We start from the raw sequence: 17,293 nt of genomic DNA, 5'->3' as shown, positions 1-17,293 counted from the left end.
TTCCTATTAAATCTTTTCCCTTTAACCTTGAATCTGGTCCTCGATTCCTCTGCTCTGGGTAAGAGACTCTGTGCATCTGTCCGATCAATTCCTCTCATGAATTTTATACACCTCTATAAGATCACTCATCATCCTCCTGCGCTCCAAGGAATAGAGACCCAGACTATGCAACCTCTCCCTATGGCTCACACCCTCTAGTCCTGGTAACATCCTTGCAAATCTTCTCTGGATCCTTTCAAGCTTGACAATATTTTTCCCATTACATGGTGCCCAAAATTGAACACAATATTCTAAATGCGGTCTCACCAACATCTTATACAACTGTAACATGACTCCCAACTTCTATACTCAATACTCTGACTGAAGAAGGTCAAAGTGCCAAAAGTTTTTTTGACCACCTTATCTATCTGCGACTCGACCTTCAAGAAACCATGTACCTGCACTCCGAGATCCCTCTGCTCTACCACACTACCCAGAGGCCTACCATTCACTGTGTAGGTCCTGCCCTTGTTCGACGTCCCAAAATGTAACACCTTACACTTCTCTGTATTAAATTCCATCAAACATTCCTCAGCCCACCTGGCCAATCGATCCAGATACTGTTGCAATCGTTCACAACTATCTTCACTATCTGCAAAACCACTAACTTTTGTATCGTCAGCAAACATGCCCTGTATGTGCTCATCCAAATCATTGCTGTAGATGACAAATAGTAACGGGCCCAGCCCCGAACCCTGAGGCACACCACTAATCACCAGTCTCCAGTCCGAGAAGCAACCTTCCACCATCGCCCTCTGCTTCCTTCCATGAAGCCAATTTGCTATCCAATTATTAAAACTAAACTAAACTAAACACTGCTAGTGCTTGGGATTCTATATTTTCACATTATGAAATGAAGTACAGTTATTTCTCTAGGCTGAAAATTTAGTGACATTTGCAAACTGTATAAAAAAATAAGTCAACCAGATATATACAGTAACTTTGAGCAGGCTTGTTATCATGGAAAGAAAAATCAGCTTTTGGAATGTTTAGAATTTGCTGAAGGTCATGCGTGGAACTTTGCTAAACACATCTGTTGCAATATAAATTGAGATTATGGCAAATGACATTTCAAATAACTTAGAAAAAATAAAGGAATCAATTTTTTTCTTCTTACATATGACTCCAAGATATTACTTCTTTAGTTCATATGACCTTTAGCCAGTGCAGTTATGATTACTCAGTCTAGTGTGCAATTGCAAGCCACCCAAGAAGTCTATTCATTATATCATCACCCTCGTAGACACAAAATTTAGTAAAGTCAGGCAGCACCTCTGGAGAAAAGGAAGAGGTGACGTTTTTTTGGGGGCCTTCTTCTCAGTAGCGACAGGGCTAGTGTGAAAACTTTGTGAAAGCCACGATTCTAACCAAAGAAGTCTATCAACTACCCAATGGAGAGGAAGGGTTGCAAGAATTACTTGAAATTAGAGAGATCAAGATTCATACCACTAGGTTGTAAGCTGCCCAAGCGAAATATGAGGTGCTGTTCCTCCAATTTACGTGGCCTCACTTTGACAATGGTACCAGGCCAATATTTTTTCAATTGTTCATTTTCATATTACCCTAAATGGGAGATTGCTATGCACAAATTAACAGCTGCATTTCTTCCATTACAATAATGACTACACATCACAAGTACTTCGTTGCCTCTTAAAGTGCTCGAGTGGTTTCAGAATAGTTTTCTCTAATTCAGGCAATACATCGGGCTCAAACAGCAGACAGGATTTAGGATATTTGTACCTTTAAAAAAGTTTGCAGCAAATCCTGCCTTGTTAATAGTTCCATCGGAAACAAACTTCATCCAGAGGGAATTGGAAGTAGATTTGATGTCTTCAGGTTTCTCGTAGCCACAAAACCGCCCGATCAGTGGACTGTTTTCATTATTGCCATTCCGAACCTCAAGATAGTCATAGGCACAATTGTCATGCCTCTCAATCTATCACATGGGAAGGAAAATAATTTACTTATTTTTGCAATAGCAAGTCCAGGACCCATCTTTACCACATAGTTGTAGAACAGTAGAGCCTCAAGAAAAGGACCTTCGGCCCACCGTGTCTGTGCCATCTGTGATGCTAACTTAAACTAATGCTCTCTGGCTGCACATGATACAATACGATACGATAAAACTTTATTCATCCCCGGAGGGAAATTGGTCTGCCGACAGTCACAGCGCACAACAAGGTATATGAAAACTTGAAATTAAAATTAAATTAAAAGGTGAAAAAAAGAAAAAGGCAAGCGACTGTTGTCTGGCTTCCGTGGGCACAGCGCCTTCGCCGGAACGAACGAACGAACAAACAACCACAGACTTATCTCATGGGCAGAGGATTCTAAACTAGAGTCCCCCCCCCCCCAACCACCTCCCCCACACCGGGACCACCTTTATTCTCCCACCGTCCCTCACCACGGTCCCCCAACGCCGGGTCCCCACCGTCTTCCCCTCGCCCCTCACGCCTTTAAACTTCCCCCTTCTCATCTCAAATCTATGCTCGCTAATATTTGATTTATCCATCCTAGGTGAAGACTCAATTAACCCAATCTATGTCGCTCATAATTGTATATAAATCCATCAGGTCATACTTCAACTGACTATCCTAATATTTCCATGCATTTCCAAATTTGAGAAAATCTGGCCCAAAGAATCTTCTCCAAACATTTTCTTTCCCCGGATGTAATAATTCTCATCGGCCAATAATTTCCCAGCTGGTCCCAGTTGCCTTTTGAAAACAAACTAGTCTTGACACCTTCCCTTTGGCTAACGAGAATACAATTATCTCGATATCTTCCAACCATTTAAATAAATAAATGTTTATTTTGGAAGTAAAATTGAGTTCTGAGTGTTTTTTTGTGTTCTAATTCTGTTTATAAATACGAAGATCAACTTCAATAGTAAAAACTGATAGAGAACTCACATGTATTAATCATATGTGGTATTCTCATACTCGCTAACACTCTGCCTGTCCTTTCTTTCCTTTGTGTTTAATAGTATGTGTTAAATGTATGTTTTTAGTGTTCTTTTGCTTGTTTTATGTGGGGGGTGGGGGTTGGTGGGTGAGGTTTGGGGAAACCTTTTGTAATCTCTTACCTCGACAGTTATGCAATTTTGTTCCGTATTGTATCTCCGTCTGCACTGCGGCCTAACATCGAGGAGATGGCGGCCACTGCTGGAGTTCGACGATTGCTCCAGAGTGGAGCCTGCGTTCGTACCATCACGGAGCTCGCGGTCCCTGAACCATGAGTGCTTGTGGACTTTAACATCACGGAGTCCGTGGTCTCTGGTCAGAGACAGTCTTTGGGAGCACCAAGCCGCGGGAGTTATGACCGCGCCGACGCAGCAGCATCGATCGCCCCGATGCGGGAGCTTCGATCGCCCCAACGAGGGCTTCAACTGCTGGCTGTGGGAGCTACGATCGCCCCGATGAATGGTTGGACTGCTCCGACCGCGGGAGAACAAAGAGGAAGAAGATTGGACTTTTTTGCCTTCCATCACAATGAGGAACGTGGGGAATCCGCTGTGGTGGATGTTTATGGTAACTTTTATGTAGTTGCGCATCATGCTGCTTTTGCTAATTTTTTTCCTATGGCTGTGTGGTAATTAACATATCACTGTACCTTAATTGGTACATGTGACAATAAAAGACCTTTGAATGTATGGTTCCACTCGTGGTTACTCATATATGGTATTACTCAGTATGGCATGACATGGTAAGACTTGCCTTTGGCTTTTCACTTTATCTCAGTGTACATGGCAATAGTAAACCAATATCAACACATGTAAAGCAGGAACTGTTGGTCTCAGCTTCAAACATTCAGCTCCACTGGAAGCAAATTTGGATTCGGAGTTCTGACTGCCTGGGTAACCATATCATTTAAGTATTTTAACCTCTGCAACAGATTAATTTTATCCCTCTAGTCAATTTACACTTCAGAAATAAATATAGAAATTTAAATTAGACAACAGCATGAAATCTGCATTATTGATCAAACATGTTTGATGCACTCCAAAGAGCAGAAAATGTTTTAAAATAACAGCAGATAAAAGTGAAGCGACTGCTATAATCATAATTTAGTTTAGTTTAGAGATACAGCCCCTTCGGCCCACAGAGTCCACGTGTACCATCAATCTCCTATACACTAGTTCCATGTTAACTCACTTTCGCATCCTACCAATCATGAGCAGTTTACAAAAGCTAATTAGCCTACAAGCCTCTCCTAGACAACAACCTTGACGTGGAGGAAAGGCTTGTGTACTCCAGTGATCCGGAGAGCTATGCTGGATGGGGTTTCATATCCCTGGCAGGTTCACCCAAACCAGACAGGTCTCGGGTGAGGAGGCAGATGAAGCAGTTCCTGGTCCTCCAGGGCGTTCCCCACCCTGGAAAAAAGTGGGAGTTACAGAAACTTTGACGAATGAAAACCAAATTACACACTTGGTTGAAGAAGGTGCCCCACAGATGGGGAACACGATGCTTCCCAGGCAAACCCGCAAGAGCACTGGGAAGCTGACACACCTTCTGATGCCAAAGAGGATGCCCCAGGAACCGCTGGAGAGGTGTCCAGACAGAAATGTCTGAGAGTGGGCTCAACTGGGGAGATTTCAAAAGAACTGCCAACAACATTGTGGAGGACATTTGTCAATGGCCTATGCTCCCCAGAGAAGCAAAGGGCTTAAGAAGAAGTAAGAAGAAGAATGAACCTACAAACCTGCACGTCTTTGGGACATGGGAGGAAACCGGAGCACCGGAGAAAACCCATGTGATCACGGCGAAAACATACAAACTCTGCACAGACAACACCTTTTGTCTGGACCCAACCTGGGTCTCTGGCGCTGGGAGGCAGCAACAGTGACTGCCCCAAAGGTACCGCCCAAATTCTGATCTACAATCCTAAGATTAATGTTATATCCAACTACGTTTTACCTACTATTATTCGCTCAGGGAAATTGTGCTCTTAATTAAGTTTAACGACACACCAGTCAATCTGAGGAGCACCTTCAGCAACAGACTGGCTCCACCAAGGTGCAGCACAGAACGTCACAGGAGATCCTTTTTCCCTGTGGCTATCAAACTGTACAAATCTTCCCACTTCTGTCGTGGGGTAGACTGACTCTTCCCCACCCCCACCCCCACCCCATCTTTGTACATCCCACATCCTGGACTTTTCCACTCGATAATTTAATTTCACGTTTGTGTAATATTACATATGTGCTGTGCAATGACTGGTCACTTAAATTTCATTACCATTGTAATGCACATGACACTGTCAATGCCTTGTAACTGTATCCCTCCAGGATAAAAAAGCTTGTATCGTATCGTATCGTTAAACACTTTCTTCCTGCTATTATTTTTTTTGTTTCAATGCAATTACCTCAAAAGCTTGGAAAACTAATCCGACGTGGTAGTGCTCAGCCATTGTTATTTTCCACACACATTCCTTCAACGGTCTGTAGTCATCTGGATAGTTAGGAGACTGGATCTGTCCAGATTCTTTACTGATTTCGCCACCACAAATTGCTATCAATTGGAAAGATATCAAATATTAAACAAGGGAATAAATCTTCAACAGGACAACATTTGGCAAAATGTTAAATGTTTCTGCACACCTCAACTTGACATGTTTGTGAAATCTCTCTCTCTCTCTCTCTCTCGTAAAACAATAGAAAGAATTGTAAATCCATTAAATTGAACGTTGGTTTATTCATGTACTTCACATTGTGCCAACCACCGCCGCTGACCCCATTGTAAATGAGCACACTAACAAAACACAGTCCACATTGGACCTGTTGTGCCCTGTGGGTGGAATGCCCTGTGGCTGAATTTCTGCTGCGCTTTTTTCGCCTTCGTACAGGAAGTCTTGGGGAAATATATAAATGTCATTTGTGTCACTTCAGTGTGATTTGTGAGCAGGTGGCGGTGGACCAAATTAAAAGGACCCTTGTGGTACATCAACTCTATTACTGTTGCTGCAGGGCAGAACGTGTTGAATGTCTCACCGTGTGAGTTCTGAAGCTCTAATTGGCGTTTTATGTCAATCTCAGGACCTCAGCAGTTTACAAAGGAGCAAATGGTAATGATGGCGATTATTATTAAGCAAGTGAGAGTTTATTATGTTTTATGAGGCCTATTACGTTTTATAATTCAAATGTAATTAGAAGATTATTACATCTTCTAATGCTGTGTAAGATGTATTGCGAAAGGAATATTACTTTGCAATTTAATTCTTAAAAATGGCATTACAGAACGTGATTGAGACTGCTATATTAATATTTCCAAGTTTAAACACAAATTTGAAATCAACCTGCAAGCACACACACATTGATTATATTGGCCATGAGATATTTCAATTATAACAGAGCGACAGACAGAATTGATTTTAATGAGGTAAACTTCCATGAGGTTTACCGACATATCAGCAGTAACTTTGGCGAACATTTAACTTGCATTCCATCCATTTTCCAGAGATTTTGACAGCTTTAAACTTTAGACTTTAGAGATACAGCGTGGGAGCAGACCCTTCGGCCCATCAACTCTGTGCGACCCTGTAGCTGTTCCAGTGAGTTTAAGGCATTTGGGTACTATAAGAACACCACAGAGGCAGCAGAGGAGGCCTCGAGATGGCTCTGGATCAGGAGAGGAGGTGTATGGGGGGGAGGAGCGAATGCCACCTGAACACATCGTGGTCTGATCAACCACGGCTGGGTCACCCGGGGTGAGGGTGTCTGATGTTGAAAGACCCGAAACACCCAATGACCCCAGGTTACATCACTGATGACATGTTCAGGAGCATCAATGGATGTATTTTTATCAATTGCCTCTCTCCTTCAGATAAATCTCCCACCAACCCTCATCTGCCCCCAAAACAAATCTGTTATCAATTGTCTGGCCTGCATCAACCGAAGCATTTTTGTCTAAAATGTTAAAACTACTCGGGGAATATTGCTATACTGACCTCCATACAACAGTAGCTTTAGTTCAATATTCATTCACTGTCCATCTAGGTTTAGGGGAATCCAGAGAAGAACTATAAATGTAAATTAGTCTCAATTGCACAGATTCAGTCCAATGAGTGGAGGAACAGCACCTCATATTTCGCTCAGGCAGCTTACACCCCACCGGTATGAATATTGACTTCTCTAATTTCAAGTAAACGTTGCTTTCCCTCTCTCTCCATCCCTCCCCCTTCCCAGTTCTCCAACTAGTCTGACTGTCCCCGATTGGATTTTATTTCTGCTTACTTTGTTGTCACCTTCTCCGAACTACCAATGATTTATTCTCCATTTTCCTTTAATTTCATCCCTTTTGATGTGTCGCCTTCCTTATCTCTGTGTCTCCCTTTCCCCTGACTCTCAGTCTGAAGAAAGGTCTCAACCCAAAAAGTCACCCATTCCTTCTCTCCAGAGATGCTGCCTTGACCCACTGAGTTACTCCAGCATTTTTTGTCTATCTTCAGTGTAAACCAGCATCTGCAGTTCCTTCCTCCACTCATAAATCTACCTTTAACTAGGATCCTGATCATTAGGACATTAAAAATGCTTTGCACTTGTTTGCTTTTGAACTACATTCACTATTGATGGTTGGGTAGAGTTAATATACAGGTAGCAAAGTCCCATTGACAGCAAGTGAATACTATCCAGGCAATGGAAGGAGAACATTGTGGACCTTTATGCAGATAACATACTAATAGAAACAGAGAAACATAGACAATAGGTGCAGGAGTAAGCCATTCAGCCCCTGCGAGCCAGCTATTCAATATTACTATGGCTGATCATCCAAAATCATTACCCCTTTCCTGCTTTGTCCCCATATCCCTTGATTCTGTTAGCCCTAAGAGTGGGATTTAATGCTCTCTTGAAAACATCCAGTGAATCGGCCTCCACTGCTCTCTGTGGCAGAGAATTCCACAGATTCACAACTCTCTGGGTGAGAATGTTTTTCCTCGTCTCAGTCGTAAATGGCCCACCCCTGGTAATATAATCAGACTGACACGTGAGCATTTAAATTAATCATTGGTAGTAATATAATTCAATGTCTACCTTCATAAACTGCAGCAAACCCCTTCCCAACCCAGTTACTGCTGCTGCGGAATTCTATCCACATCCTGCTATCTGTGGACATCAGAACTTCAGGCAACTTGTCACCACAGAATCTACCTGGATAAGGAAATATTACAGCAAGAGTTCAGTGCATTCCTCAAACACAAAGCACATTTGTTAAACATATCAAATGGTCAAAACGTACATGATGACTCTTTGGTAAAGTTTTACTTGTAAATATAACTCCTGCACTGCTTAATTAGTAATTTTGCTCTATTATTTACACTTTAATTGCATATTCCAATGATGAGGATCGTTCTTCTCGGAAGTGATTCATTATTCGCAAAGCACACCGGGGATGACCTGATGCTGTGAAAGCTTTTGTTCCAGACAGGAAGATACATGTTTAGATTTCCTTCCTTAGAACCTGGCTGGCTCTGGAGAGGGTCCAGAGGCGGTTTACATGAATGATCCCAAGAATGTGGGCTAATCTATGATGAGCATTTGTGGGCACTGGGCATGTACCCGCTAGAGTTTAGAAGAATGAGGGAGGACCTCATACAGAATAGTGAAAGGCTTGGATAGAGTGGATGTGGAGAGGATGTTTACACTAGTGGGAGAGTTCAGGACTAGGTCATAGCCTCAGAAATAAAGGACGTTCTTTTTGGAAGGCGAGGAGAAATTTCTTTCATCAGAGGGTGGTGAATCTGTGAAATTCTTTCCCACGGAAGGTTGTGGAGGCCAAGTCATTGGATATTTTATCGCAGAGATAGATAGATTCTTGATTAGTACAGGTGTCAGAGGTTAGGGGAAAAGGCAGCAGAATGGGGTGAGGAGGGTGATAGATCAGCCGTGATTGAATGGCGTAGATTTGATGGGCAGAATGCCCTAATTCTACTCCTATCATGTATGACCTTGTGATAACCATAACTAAGTCTGTCATTCTGCTATTGGGATTTCCTAAGTGCCTCATCAGCCACCAATTGCAAATGTTCAGAAATACAATGGTATCATAAAGTCATGGCAAGACATGTCATGGAAATTAGGACTTTTTTACATTAAATTTATTTTATTCCTGCTGAATTCTCATCAACTCCACCACTTAACTGCACCTTAGGGGCAATTATCAATGGCCAATTGACCGATCGACTCTTCAAGTCTTTGGGATGGGGGAAGATACTAGAGCAACTGGAGGACAACCACAGAGAGATCACAAAGAGAATGCATACATTCCATGCAGACAGCACCTGAGGTCAAGAATGGACCCAGGTCTCTGGGCCAGTGAGACAGCGACTCCACCAGCCACCAGCCTTCTTTACATGAGGACGTGAACAGCTCCGCATTCATTCATTCTCATAAGCTCCATTTTAGTGGGAATGAAAGAATATTATTAATGTCAATTTCAATGGTACAGCAATGATTCCTAACTTGACAAAGTTCAATACCAAGAAGAGGCGCCTTTCTCCAATAACCATCTCGTACTTCTATGTAGTCATACCAGCACAGGCGACTCTTAAAGAGATCCATGGTTGTAAAATTCAAAACAATCTGCAATAGAAAGAAAAAGAAGTCTTGAAAATCTGTAATTCCAAAAACTACAGGCTGTAAAGATATGGAAAGCATTCATGAGAACCCTACCTCGCTAATAGGCATTATTCATTTAACTGTTCGAAACCAGATGGGAATTCATTATGATCAAGATTAAACATGACCGGTAAATGGCAATATTAATGAGCACATGCAAGAAAGGTCAGATACACTCGACACTAGTAATATGCTGCAATTTATACACTCCAGGTTAAGGAACATTGGTGATCTGAAAGGTTAGATATAAAGATGCAATTATGTGAATATAAAGACATAATCACACTTTGAATTCCAATTGACAACATTCCACTTCTTTCCACCAGTTTTATGCGCAGCTTGACTTGGCTACAGAATGTTTATACAGACCGTACCATAAATTATCATGACTAAACGTCAAAATGTTTAGCTGGAGGGCTGCAGTGAATTACATTATTACTGCTTCAGCCACAAAAGGTCACGACAAAAATAACACAAGCCTTGTGATATTCTCGAGTGTTTGTGCAGGATAATGACAAAATCTTGCCAGCTGCACATCCCGGGGGTTCAAGACAGCAGGATTCTCTGTCCTTGCCATCAAAGCAGCAGTTACTTAACCAAAAGTGACATTTCTTCCATGAAAAAAATAACACTGGATTGGATCCTGTATTTGGCAGCCGGGGATTAAACTGGCAGTGCCAATAAGCCATCCATCATGGAAAATGCCAGGACAGTGAAATTTAAAAATCAAACAGCTTCTGCAGTGGACAGCCAAGGTAGTGTGCCAACATTATGGCCAACTGGCACATTGACAATCCATTCTTCTCTGTCTCATTCCAGTGCACAATGTAAAGATCTCCATTAAATGTTGCTCTGAGAAACAACAGTGAGGTTTTGATTGAAAGAGACAGCATGGAAGTATAGTAGTCCCCTTTAGCCCACCATGTCCATGTTGATCATTGATCGCTAGTTCTGTCTTGTCCCACTTTTGTATCCACTCCATACACATTAAGGGCAATTTACAGAGGACATTTAACCTACAAACCCATGTGTCGATGGGATGTGGGAAGAAACCAGAGCACCCAGTGGAAAGCAATATGGCCTCAGAGAGAATAGGTAAACTCCACACAAACAGCACCTAAGGTCAGGATCGAACCCAGGTCTCTAGTGCTGCCAGGTAGCAGCTTCACCAGCTATGCCACCATGCCACCCGGGAATTATTGGATCAGCTCCTCAAATATCCAAAACTTGCCTGAGAGTTTAGACGGGGAAGGAATGAGGGAAATTATTTTACACGTTGTGAGATAATCCATCACTCTGCTGTCAATGGCAACAGGCAACAGAGACGGATGAGCGAATGCTGAAAGCCACGAGTGTACTTCCCCTTCCCTTCCCTCCACATGGTCCACTTTCACCACACATCAGCTGGAAAGTGAGGAAGATGATCGGATGTGGAGTTGACAAGCAATGCCTTTATTGTGCATATGGTCAATTACACTCTATGCCATGCAGAAGATTGTAAACTTCAGCCAGTTATCCAATGTTGGGCTCCAAACATTAATAGTTCATTACCTTTGACTAGACTATCTCAGCGTCCTCTGTTGCACAACAGTAGATAATACAAATCTCTCTCGCTTCAGGCTGGAAGGAGCCATCTGCATGATAACTGTGAGCAGTTTTGGGCACCGTATCTGGGAAAGGATGTGCTGGCTCTGGAGAGGGTCCAGAGGAGGTTTACAAGCATGATCCCAGGAACGAGTAGGTTAACATATGATGAGCATTTGTCGTCACTGGGCCTGTACACGTTTGCGTTTAGTAGAATGAGGGGGGAATTTCATTGAAATGTACAGAATAGTGAAAGGTTTGGATAGTGTGGATGTGGAGAGGATGTTTCCACTAGTGGGACAGTCTAGGACTAGAGGTCATAGCCTCAGAATTAAAGGACGTTCTTTTAGGAAGGAGATGAGGAGAAATTTCTTCAGTCAGAGGATGGTGAATCCGTGGACTTATTTGCCCCAGAAGGCTGTGGAGACAAAGTCAGTGGATATATTTAAGGCAGAGATAGATAGATTCTTGATTAGTACGGGTGTCAGAGGTTATGGGAAAAAAGGCAGGAGAATGGGGTTAGGAAGGAGAAATAGATCAGCCATGATTTAATGGCAGTGTAGACTTGATGGGCCAAATGGCCTAATTCCATTCCTATCATTTATGGACATAATTGAATGCTCCATGTCAACTGGCATCCATTACGTACATGGTGTTTGCCCTACTCTGAGGTTAGTCATGGCTGCAGAAGATGGCAAATGGTTTCCTCCTATGTGAGGGCCCTGCCCCTTCTCCCAGTCATGTTGTACTGCAAGATGAATATCTACTAAAGCATCGTTCTCTGGGAGCAATGCGTTTTTTCAGGAATCTAGAAGTTAGCCGGAAGTCTTCATCATCTCTTAAACCATCGCATTTTGATGTATGCACTTGAAGCAGTTAAAGAAAGCATGAAACAGAGAGTCATAGTCATAGAGAGATACAGTGTGGAAACAAGCCCTTCAGCCTACTTGCCCACACCGGCCAACAATGTCCTAGCTACACTAGTCCTACTTGCCTGCGCTTGGTCCATATCCCTCCAAACCTGTCCTATCCATGTAGCTGTCTAACTGTTTCTTAAATGGTGGGATAGTCCTAGCCTCAACTACCTCTTCTGGCAGCTTGTTCCACACACCCACCACACTTTGTGTGAAAAAGTTAACCGTCGGATTCCTATTAAATCTTTTCCCCTTCACCTTGACCCTATGTCCTCTGGTCCTCGATTCCACTACTGCGCAAGAGACTCTGTGCATCTACCAGATGTATTCCTCTCATGACTAGTTCAATTGTAGCGACAGCTAGTAGAAATGAACTAGCAATAGATGTGTAGTTAAGCTTCCTTTTGACAGATCCGACAAAGGATATTTTTTTTGACTGCCAAGAGTTCACTCCTTTGAATAGCATCATGATCTGGCTGCTCTGTGTAATAATGCCATTCATGGTATCAATACAATTCACCCCACAAATGTAAAACACTGAAGTAATTTTGGAAGTCTAAGATCGTTGATGGCGTCCAAAGATCAAGTCCTGAAATGCCCAATTTCAAGCTGAAAACTGCCTTGGTGGCTGTCAGTGTAACAAACCGTAGGATTTAGCACAGATTTTCCACCATCGGTAAAGTTTTAGTCACAAATCACTTATTATTGGAAGTTTACTAATTATTTACAGGCATGAAATCTCTTTATAAAGCCGTTTTAGCCAATAGTTAAACCCATGGTCTCACTGTTAAGATGCTGGTTTTTGAAGATTCATGCAATCCGTGATGATCTGGAATTTCAAAATAAATTGGATTTAGTACCTTGTTATAAGTTGCCAAGGGGGGCATTGTAACATTTTTGATCCATAATTACTGTATCAGTATTTGCTTTCAAGTGTCTGCCACAGTGACATTTCCATCAATAAGTAATTAAACCTCTTTAATCTTTCTAGATGTTAATGATACGCACGCATCTCAGATTTCTGTTGTCTCAAATTACTGCATTTGATCATCAAAAGAGCTTCCCTTTTGGATGGGTTACCAGAGATCTATTTTCTGTAAACACAAGGAACTGCAGATGCTGGTTCCCAAAAAAAAAAAAAAGACTGTAAGTGCTGGAGTTTCAGGTCAGGACTCTTCTTCAGACTGATTGTGGTGGGGACAAGAAAGTTGGAAGGGAAGTGAGGGTGGGGCAAGGTCTGGCAAGTGATAGGTGGATACGAGTGAGGGGCTGGGGGGGGCACTGATGGGACAAAGGCCAGAGATTAAAAGATAAAAGATGTGAGATAAGGGGATAAAGATGGAAGATGCACAAATTGTGAAGCCAGAGGAAGGAATGTAGGTGGAAGGGAATGCGGTGGGGGCGGGGGGAGGAGTAATGGGTGTACATGCAGATGGGGCACAGGGAAGAAAGGGGGGAAAAGAAGGGAAGGGGGTGGGTTATTAGAATGTTAATTATCCTGCCCCAGCCTCAGCTTTAATAATTAAATAACTATTAAAAATTATCTTTAAATTATTTTAGCATTATTTGGCAAATTTGACACCAAAAAATCTGCTGTTAACAACCAATGTGCTTCTACCAAGTATCACTGTGATTACAGCACTTAAAAATCAGGTAAATGTGCTTTCAGGTAAATAGTTCAATAACAATTTTTTTTTTAAAGGAACAGGTCTGAAGAAACATCTCGACCTGAAACGTCACCCATTCCTTCTCTCCAGAGATGCTGCCCGTCCCGCTGAGTTAAGGGCCTGCACCACTTAGGCGATTTTTTAGGTGACGATCATAGTCGCAGCAGGTCGCCGAAAAAATGGCGACTGGACCCTCCCTACGACAAGCTACAGCAACCTACCACCTAGTCTACGTCAAGCAATGGCAAGCAACCGACAACCGGCGACCTATTAGGACGTCCACCTACGACCACACATACAACAACCTATGACAATCGAAGTCAACCTACCTCCACCCACGGCAAGCTACAAACCTGTCGGCGACAACTGAAGATAACTGAAGTAAATTCAGTCACAGGTACCTGCCTATTAGATTAATTTGGTTGCTATTTTTCACTAAGTAGGCAGTGGTGTAGTAGCATTCAGTTACACTTAATCCAAAGGCCGGGACCAAAAAAAATCAAAGTAAATGGGATGAAATCCCAAAATGGCAGGAGGGCATTTAAATTCAATTAAATAAATAACATAGGACAAAAAAAAAAGATAATGGCCAGAGAATTCAGTTTTATTTACCACTTTTATTCATCGTTGCATGAATGAAAATTGACTTTTCTGGAATTGAACACAATTCCAACCATTCCCTAGTTGGGTTCTTGTCACGCCGAGCCTTTTATCAAGCATCATGTTTCCATGCGTGTCAAATGGTCTCCTATTTCCGGAATTTTGAAGGGCCACCTGCTCTGCCACTTGCAGCTTATGCAATTTGACCCAGGTCCACGTGGTCCACCCTGTTCGACTAATGCAATTCAGCCAACGTGCATAAATAGATCAAATAGAACAAGTTGGCCTACAACTTTAGGCTGTGCACGCCATACGCAAGAAGAAGACGTCTGATCCACAGCATTCTCAAGGCTGTTTGGTCATTAGAAAATCTGCTGTTAACAACCAATGTGCTTCCACCAAGTATCACTGTGATTACAGCACTTAAAAATCAATTGAAATGCACTCTTATAGACATAATGACGTTGTTGCACCAGTTTCCTCAGAGAGGATGCAGGTGTGCACAGTGACATAGCTTATTTGAAGTTCAATCATTCAAAGTCTACAAGAGCCAATGCTAATATCTTCACCTCAGCAGGCAATGTTCCTCAGACATGTTAGGATCCGCAAAGGCAACAACCAGTTTCCGTTCCTGCCTCCAGGTTTGGACATATTCTGGTCACCGTGTTAAAGGAATGGTGTTGTCAAGCTGGAAAGGACACAGAAATGATTTACGAGAATGTTGCCAGGACTAGAGGATGGGAGCTATAGGGAAAGGTTGGGACTCTATTCCTTGGAGCGCTGGAGGATGAGGAGTGATCTGGCAGAGGTTTACAAGATCATGAGAGGAATAGACTGGGTAGATGCACACAGTCTCTTGCCCAGAGTAGCTGAATTGAGGACCACAGGACATAAGTTTAAGGTGAAAGGGAAACGATTTAAAAATAATTTGAGGTTAACTTTTTCACACAAAGGGTGGTGGGTGTTTGGAACAAGCTGCCAGAGGAGGGAGTTGTGGCAGGGACTATCCCAACATTCAAGAAACAGTTAGGCAGGTACATGGATAGGACAGGTTTGGTGAGATATGGACCAAATACTGGTGTAACTGGGACATGTTGGTGGGTGTGAGCAAGTTAGGCTGAAGGGCCTGTTTCCACACTGTATCACTCTATGACTCTATATGTCTAAACTGCTTTAATTATTGAAATCTAGGACACTGCTGCTCTGAAAATCCTGGCCTTGGGATCATTGCAGGTCCATTAATAATTCCAGATCTATTCACCACCTGTGGATCACCCTACAACAAGCTTCGACATAATACTCTTCATTTTATAGGGGTGCTCATCAGGGTTTAACTTTCCAAATGTGTCGACCATGTCAGCTTGTCCACAATTCAGACCTAAACTCCAGATTCTGCATGAATGTTCAGAGCCTGATGTTTGTACAACAATGTCATGATCATACTCTAACCATTATGATAACCAGCTAACCAGTCTGAAGAAGGGTCTCGACCCAAAACATCACCCATTTCTTCTCTCCAGAGATGCTGCCTGTCCCACTGAGTTGCTCCAGCTTCTTGTATCTATCTTTGGTTTAAAACAGCATCTGCAATTCCTTCCCACACATGATAACCAGCTACAATTACAGCCTACATAGACATTAGTCTGGCCACATCATGTCCGCTGTCTGTATTTGCTCTTCAGACGGTGTCATTCCCCACTTTGAAAGCAGCTCTTTCCATTAACATGAAGGTCTCAATTGAATAAGCTATTAAAGAGCACTGCAGCCGATCAGCTCAATGGGATGGATGCCAGGATCAATTTCTGGGAGTAAATGGAATCAGACCAAAGAACACTCCTAGTATCGCATTTGACTAAGGCCTGTGCAGAGACGTAATGGGAAAGTGTTAATGCCTTCAACGTACCCTCAGCAGATGCAACGGTTTAGTTCTAGTCACGATCCTAAAACTAACATTCATTTTCAACATTTTGAATTGAATATTTGTTCCTGAGAGATGGCCACAGAAAGGGTAATTGTTCTCTCTGGGCATCAAGTTCAGCTAAACCTTTCTCTCTCAAATTGATTATTAAGGTCAAAGGAAATTGCATTATTCAATACTAACCATTACGTAAAATAATACCCAAACATAAAATTGTTTTCAATTAGTTCAGAGTAAAAGGAAAAAAACAATCATGAAACTAATGTAAAAGGGCAGCACAGTGGTGCAGCGATAGAATTGCTGGCTTTTAGCACCAGAGAGCTGGGTTCGATCCTAACTATGGGTGCTGTCTGTATGGAGCTTATACGTTTTCCTCATGGGTTTTGGACCTTCTCCTCATGGGACCTCATGGGTTTTTCCTAGGTGCTACATTCCAAAGACGTGTAGACTTGAAGGCTAATTGACATCTGTAAATTGCCCCTGATGTGGAAGATAGAACATGTTTAAGAGAGAACTGCAGATGCTGAAAAAAATCAAAGGTTTCGGGTCTCGTCTCTTCTTCGGAGTGTCTGAAGAAGGGTCTCGACCTGAAAAGTCATCTATTCCTTCGCTTCATAGATGCTGCCTCACTCGCTGAGTTTCGCCAGCATTTTGGTCTACCTAAGATAGAACATGTGATTGCTCGTTGACATGGACTCGGTGGGTCAAAGGGCCTGTTTTCCACTGTATTTTTGACCTCTAAAACTCTAAAGATGAAAGGAGCAGGAAAAGGCCACTCGACCCTCAAGCCTGCCCCACCATTTAATATCTTCATAGCTGATCTGACCCAGGCCTTATTTCTTCTACTGCACCAGATCCCCTTTGCCCCAAACAGTGTTCTGTTCTTATAGTACCAGGATCTGTGCTGGAGCTTTGTGAGATACCTATATCGATGTGCTGTGTGCCCTGATCTTAC

At 42.5% G+C, this 17,293-nt stretch overlaps 1 protein-coding gene across 1 annotated transcript in view; it reads right to left on the bottom strand.

Moving 5' to 3' along the window:
- The window catches only part of LOC129702941 (tolloid-like protein 1), a 349,110-nt gene that overhangs the window by 82,233 nt on the left and 249,584 nt on the right, over positions 1-17,293 (bottom strand). The window contains exons 11-14 of the mRNA XM_055645048.1: positions 9,517-9,619; positions 8,072-8,188; positions 5,407-5,552; positions 1,780-1,975 (exon numbers count right to left, since the gene is read on the bottom strand). Coding sequence (XP_055501023.1) covers positions 1,780-1,975; positions 5,407-5,552; positions 8,072-8,188; positions 9,517-9,619 — 562 coding nt within the window. The remainder of the gene's footprint in view (positions 1-1,779; positions 1,976-5,406; positions 5,553-8,071; positions 8,189-9,516; positions 9,620-17,293) is intronic.

This window comes from Leucoraja erinacea, chromosome 1, assembly GCF_028641065.1.
Source record: "Leucoraja erinacea ecotype New England chromosome 1, Leri_hhj_1, whole genome shotgun sequence".
Taxonomy (NCBI): Eukaryota; Metazoa; Chordata; class Chondrichthyes; order Rajiformes; family Rajidae; genus Leucoraja; species Leucoraja erinaceus.
This window is presented reverse-complemented; position numbering and strand designations above follow the sequence as displayed.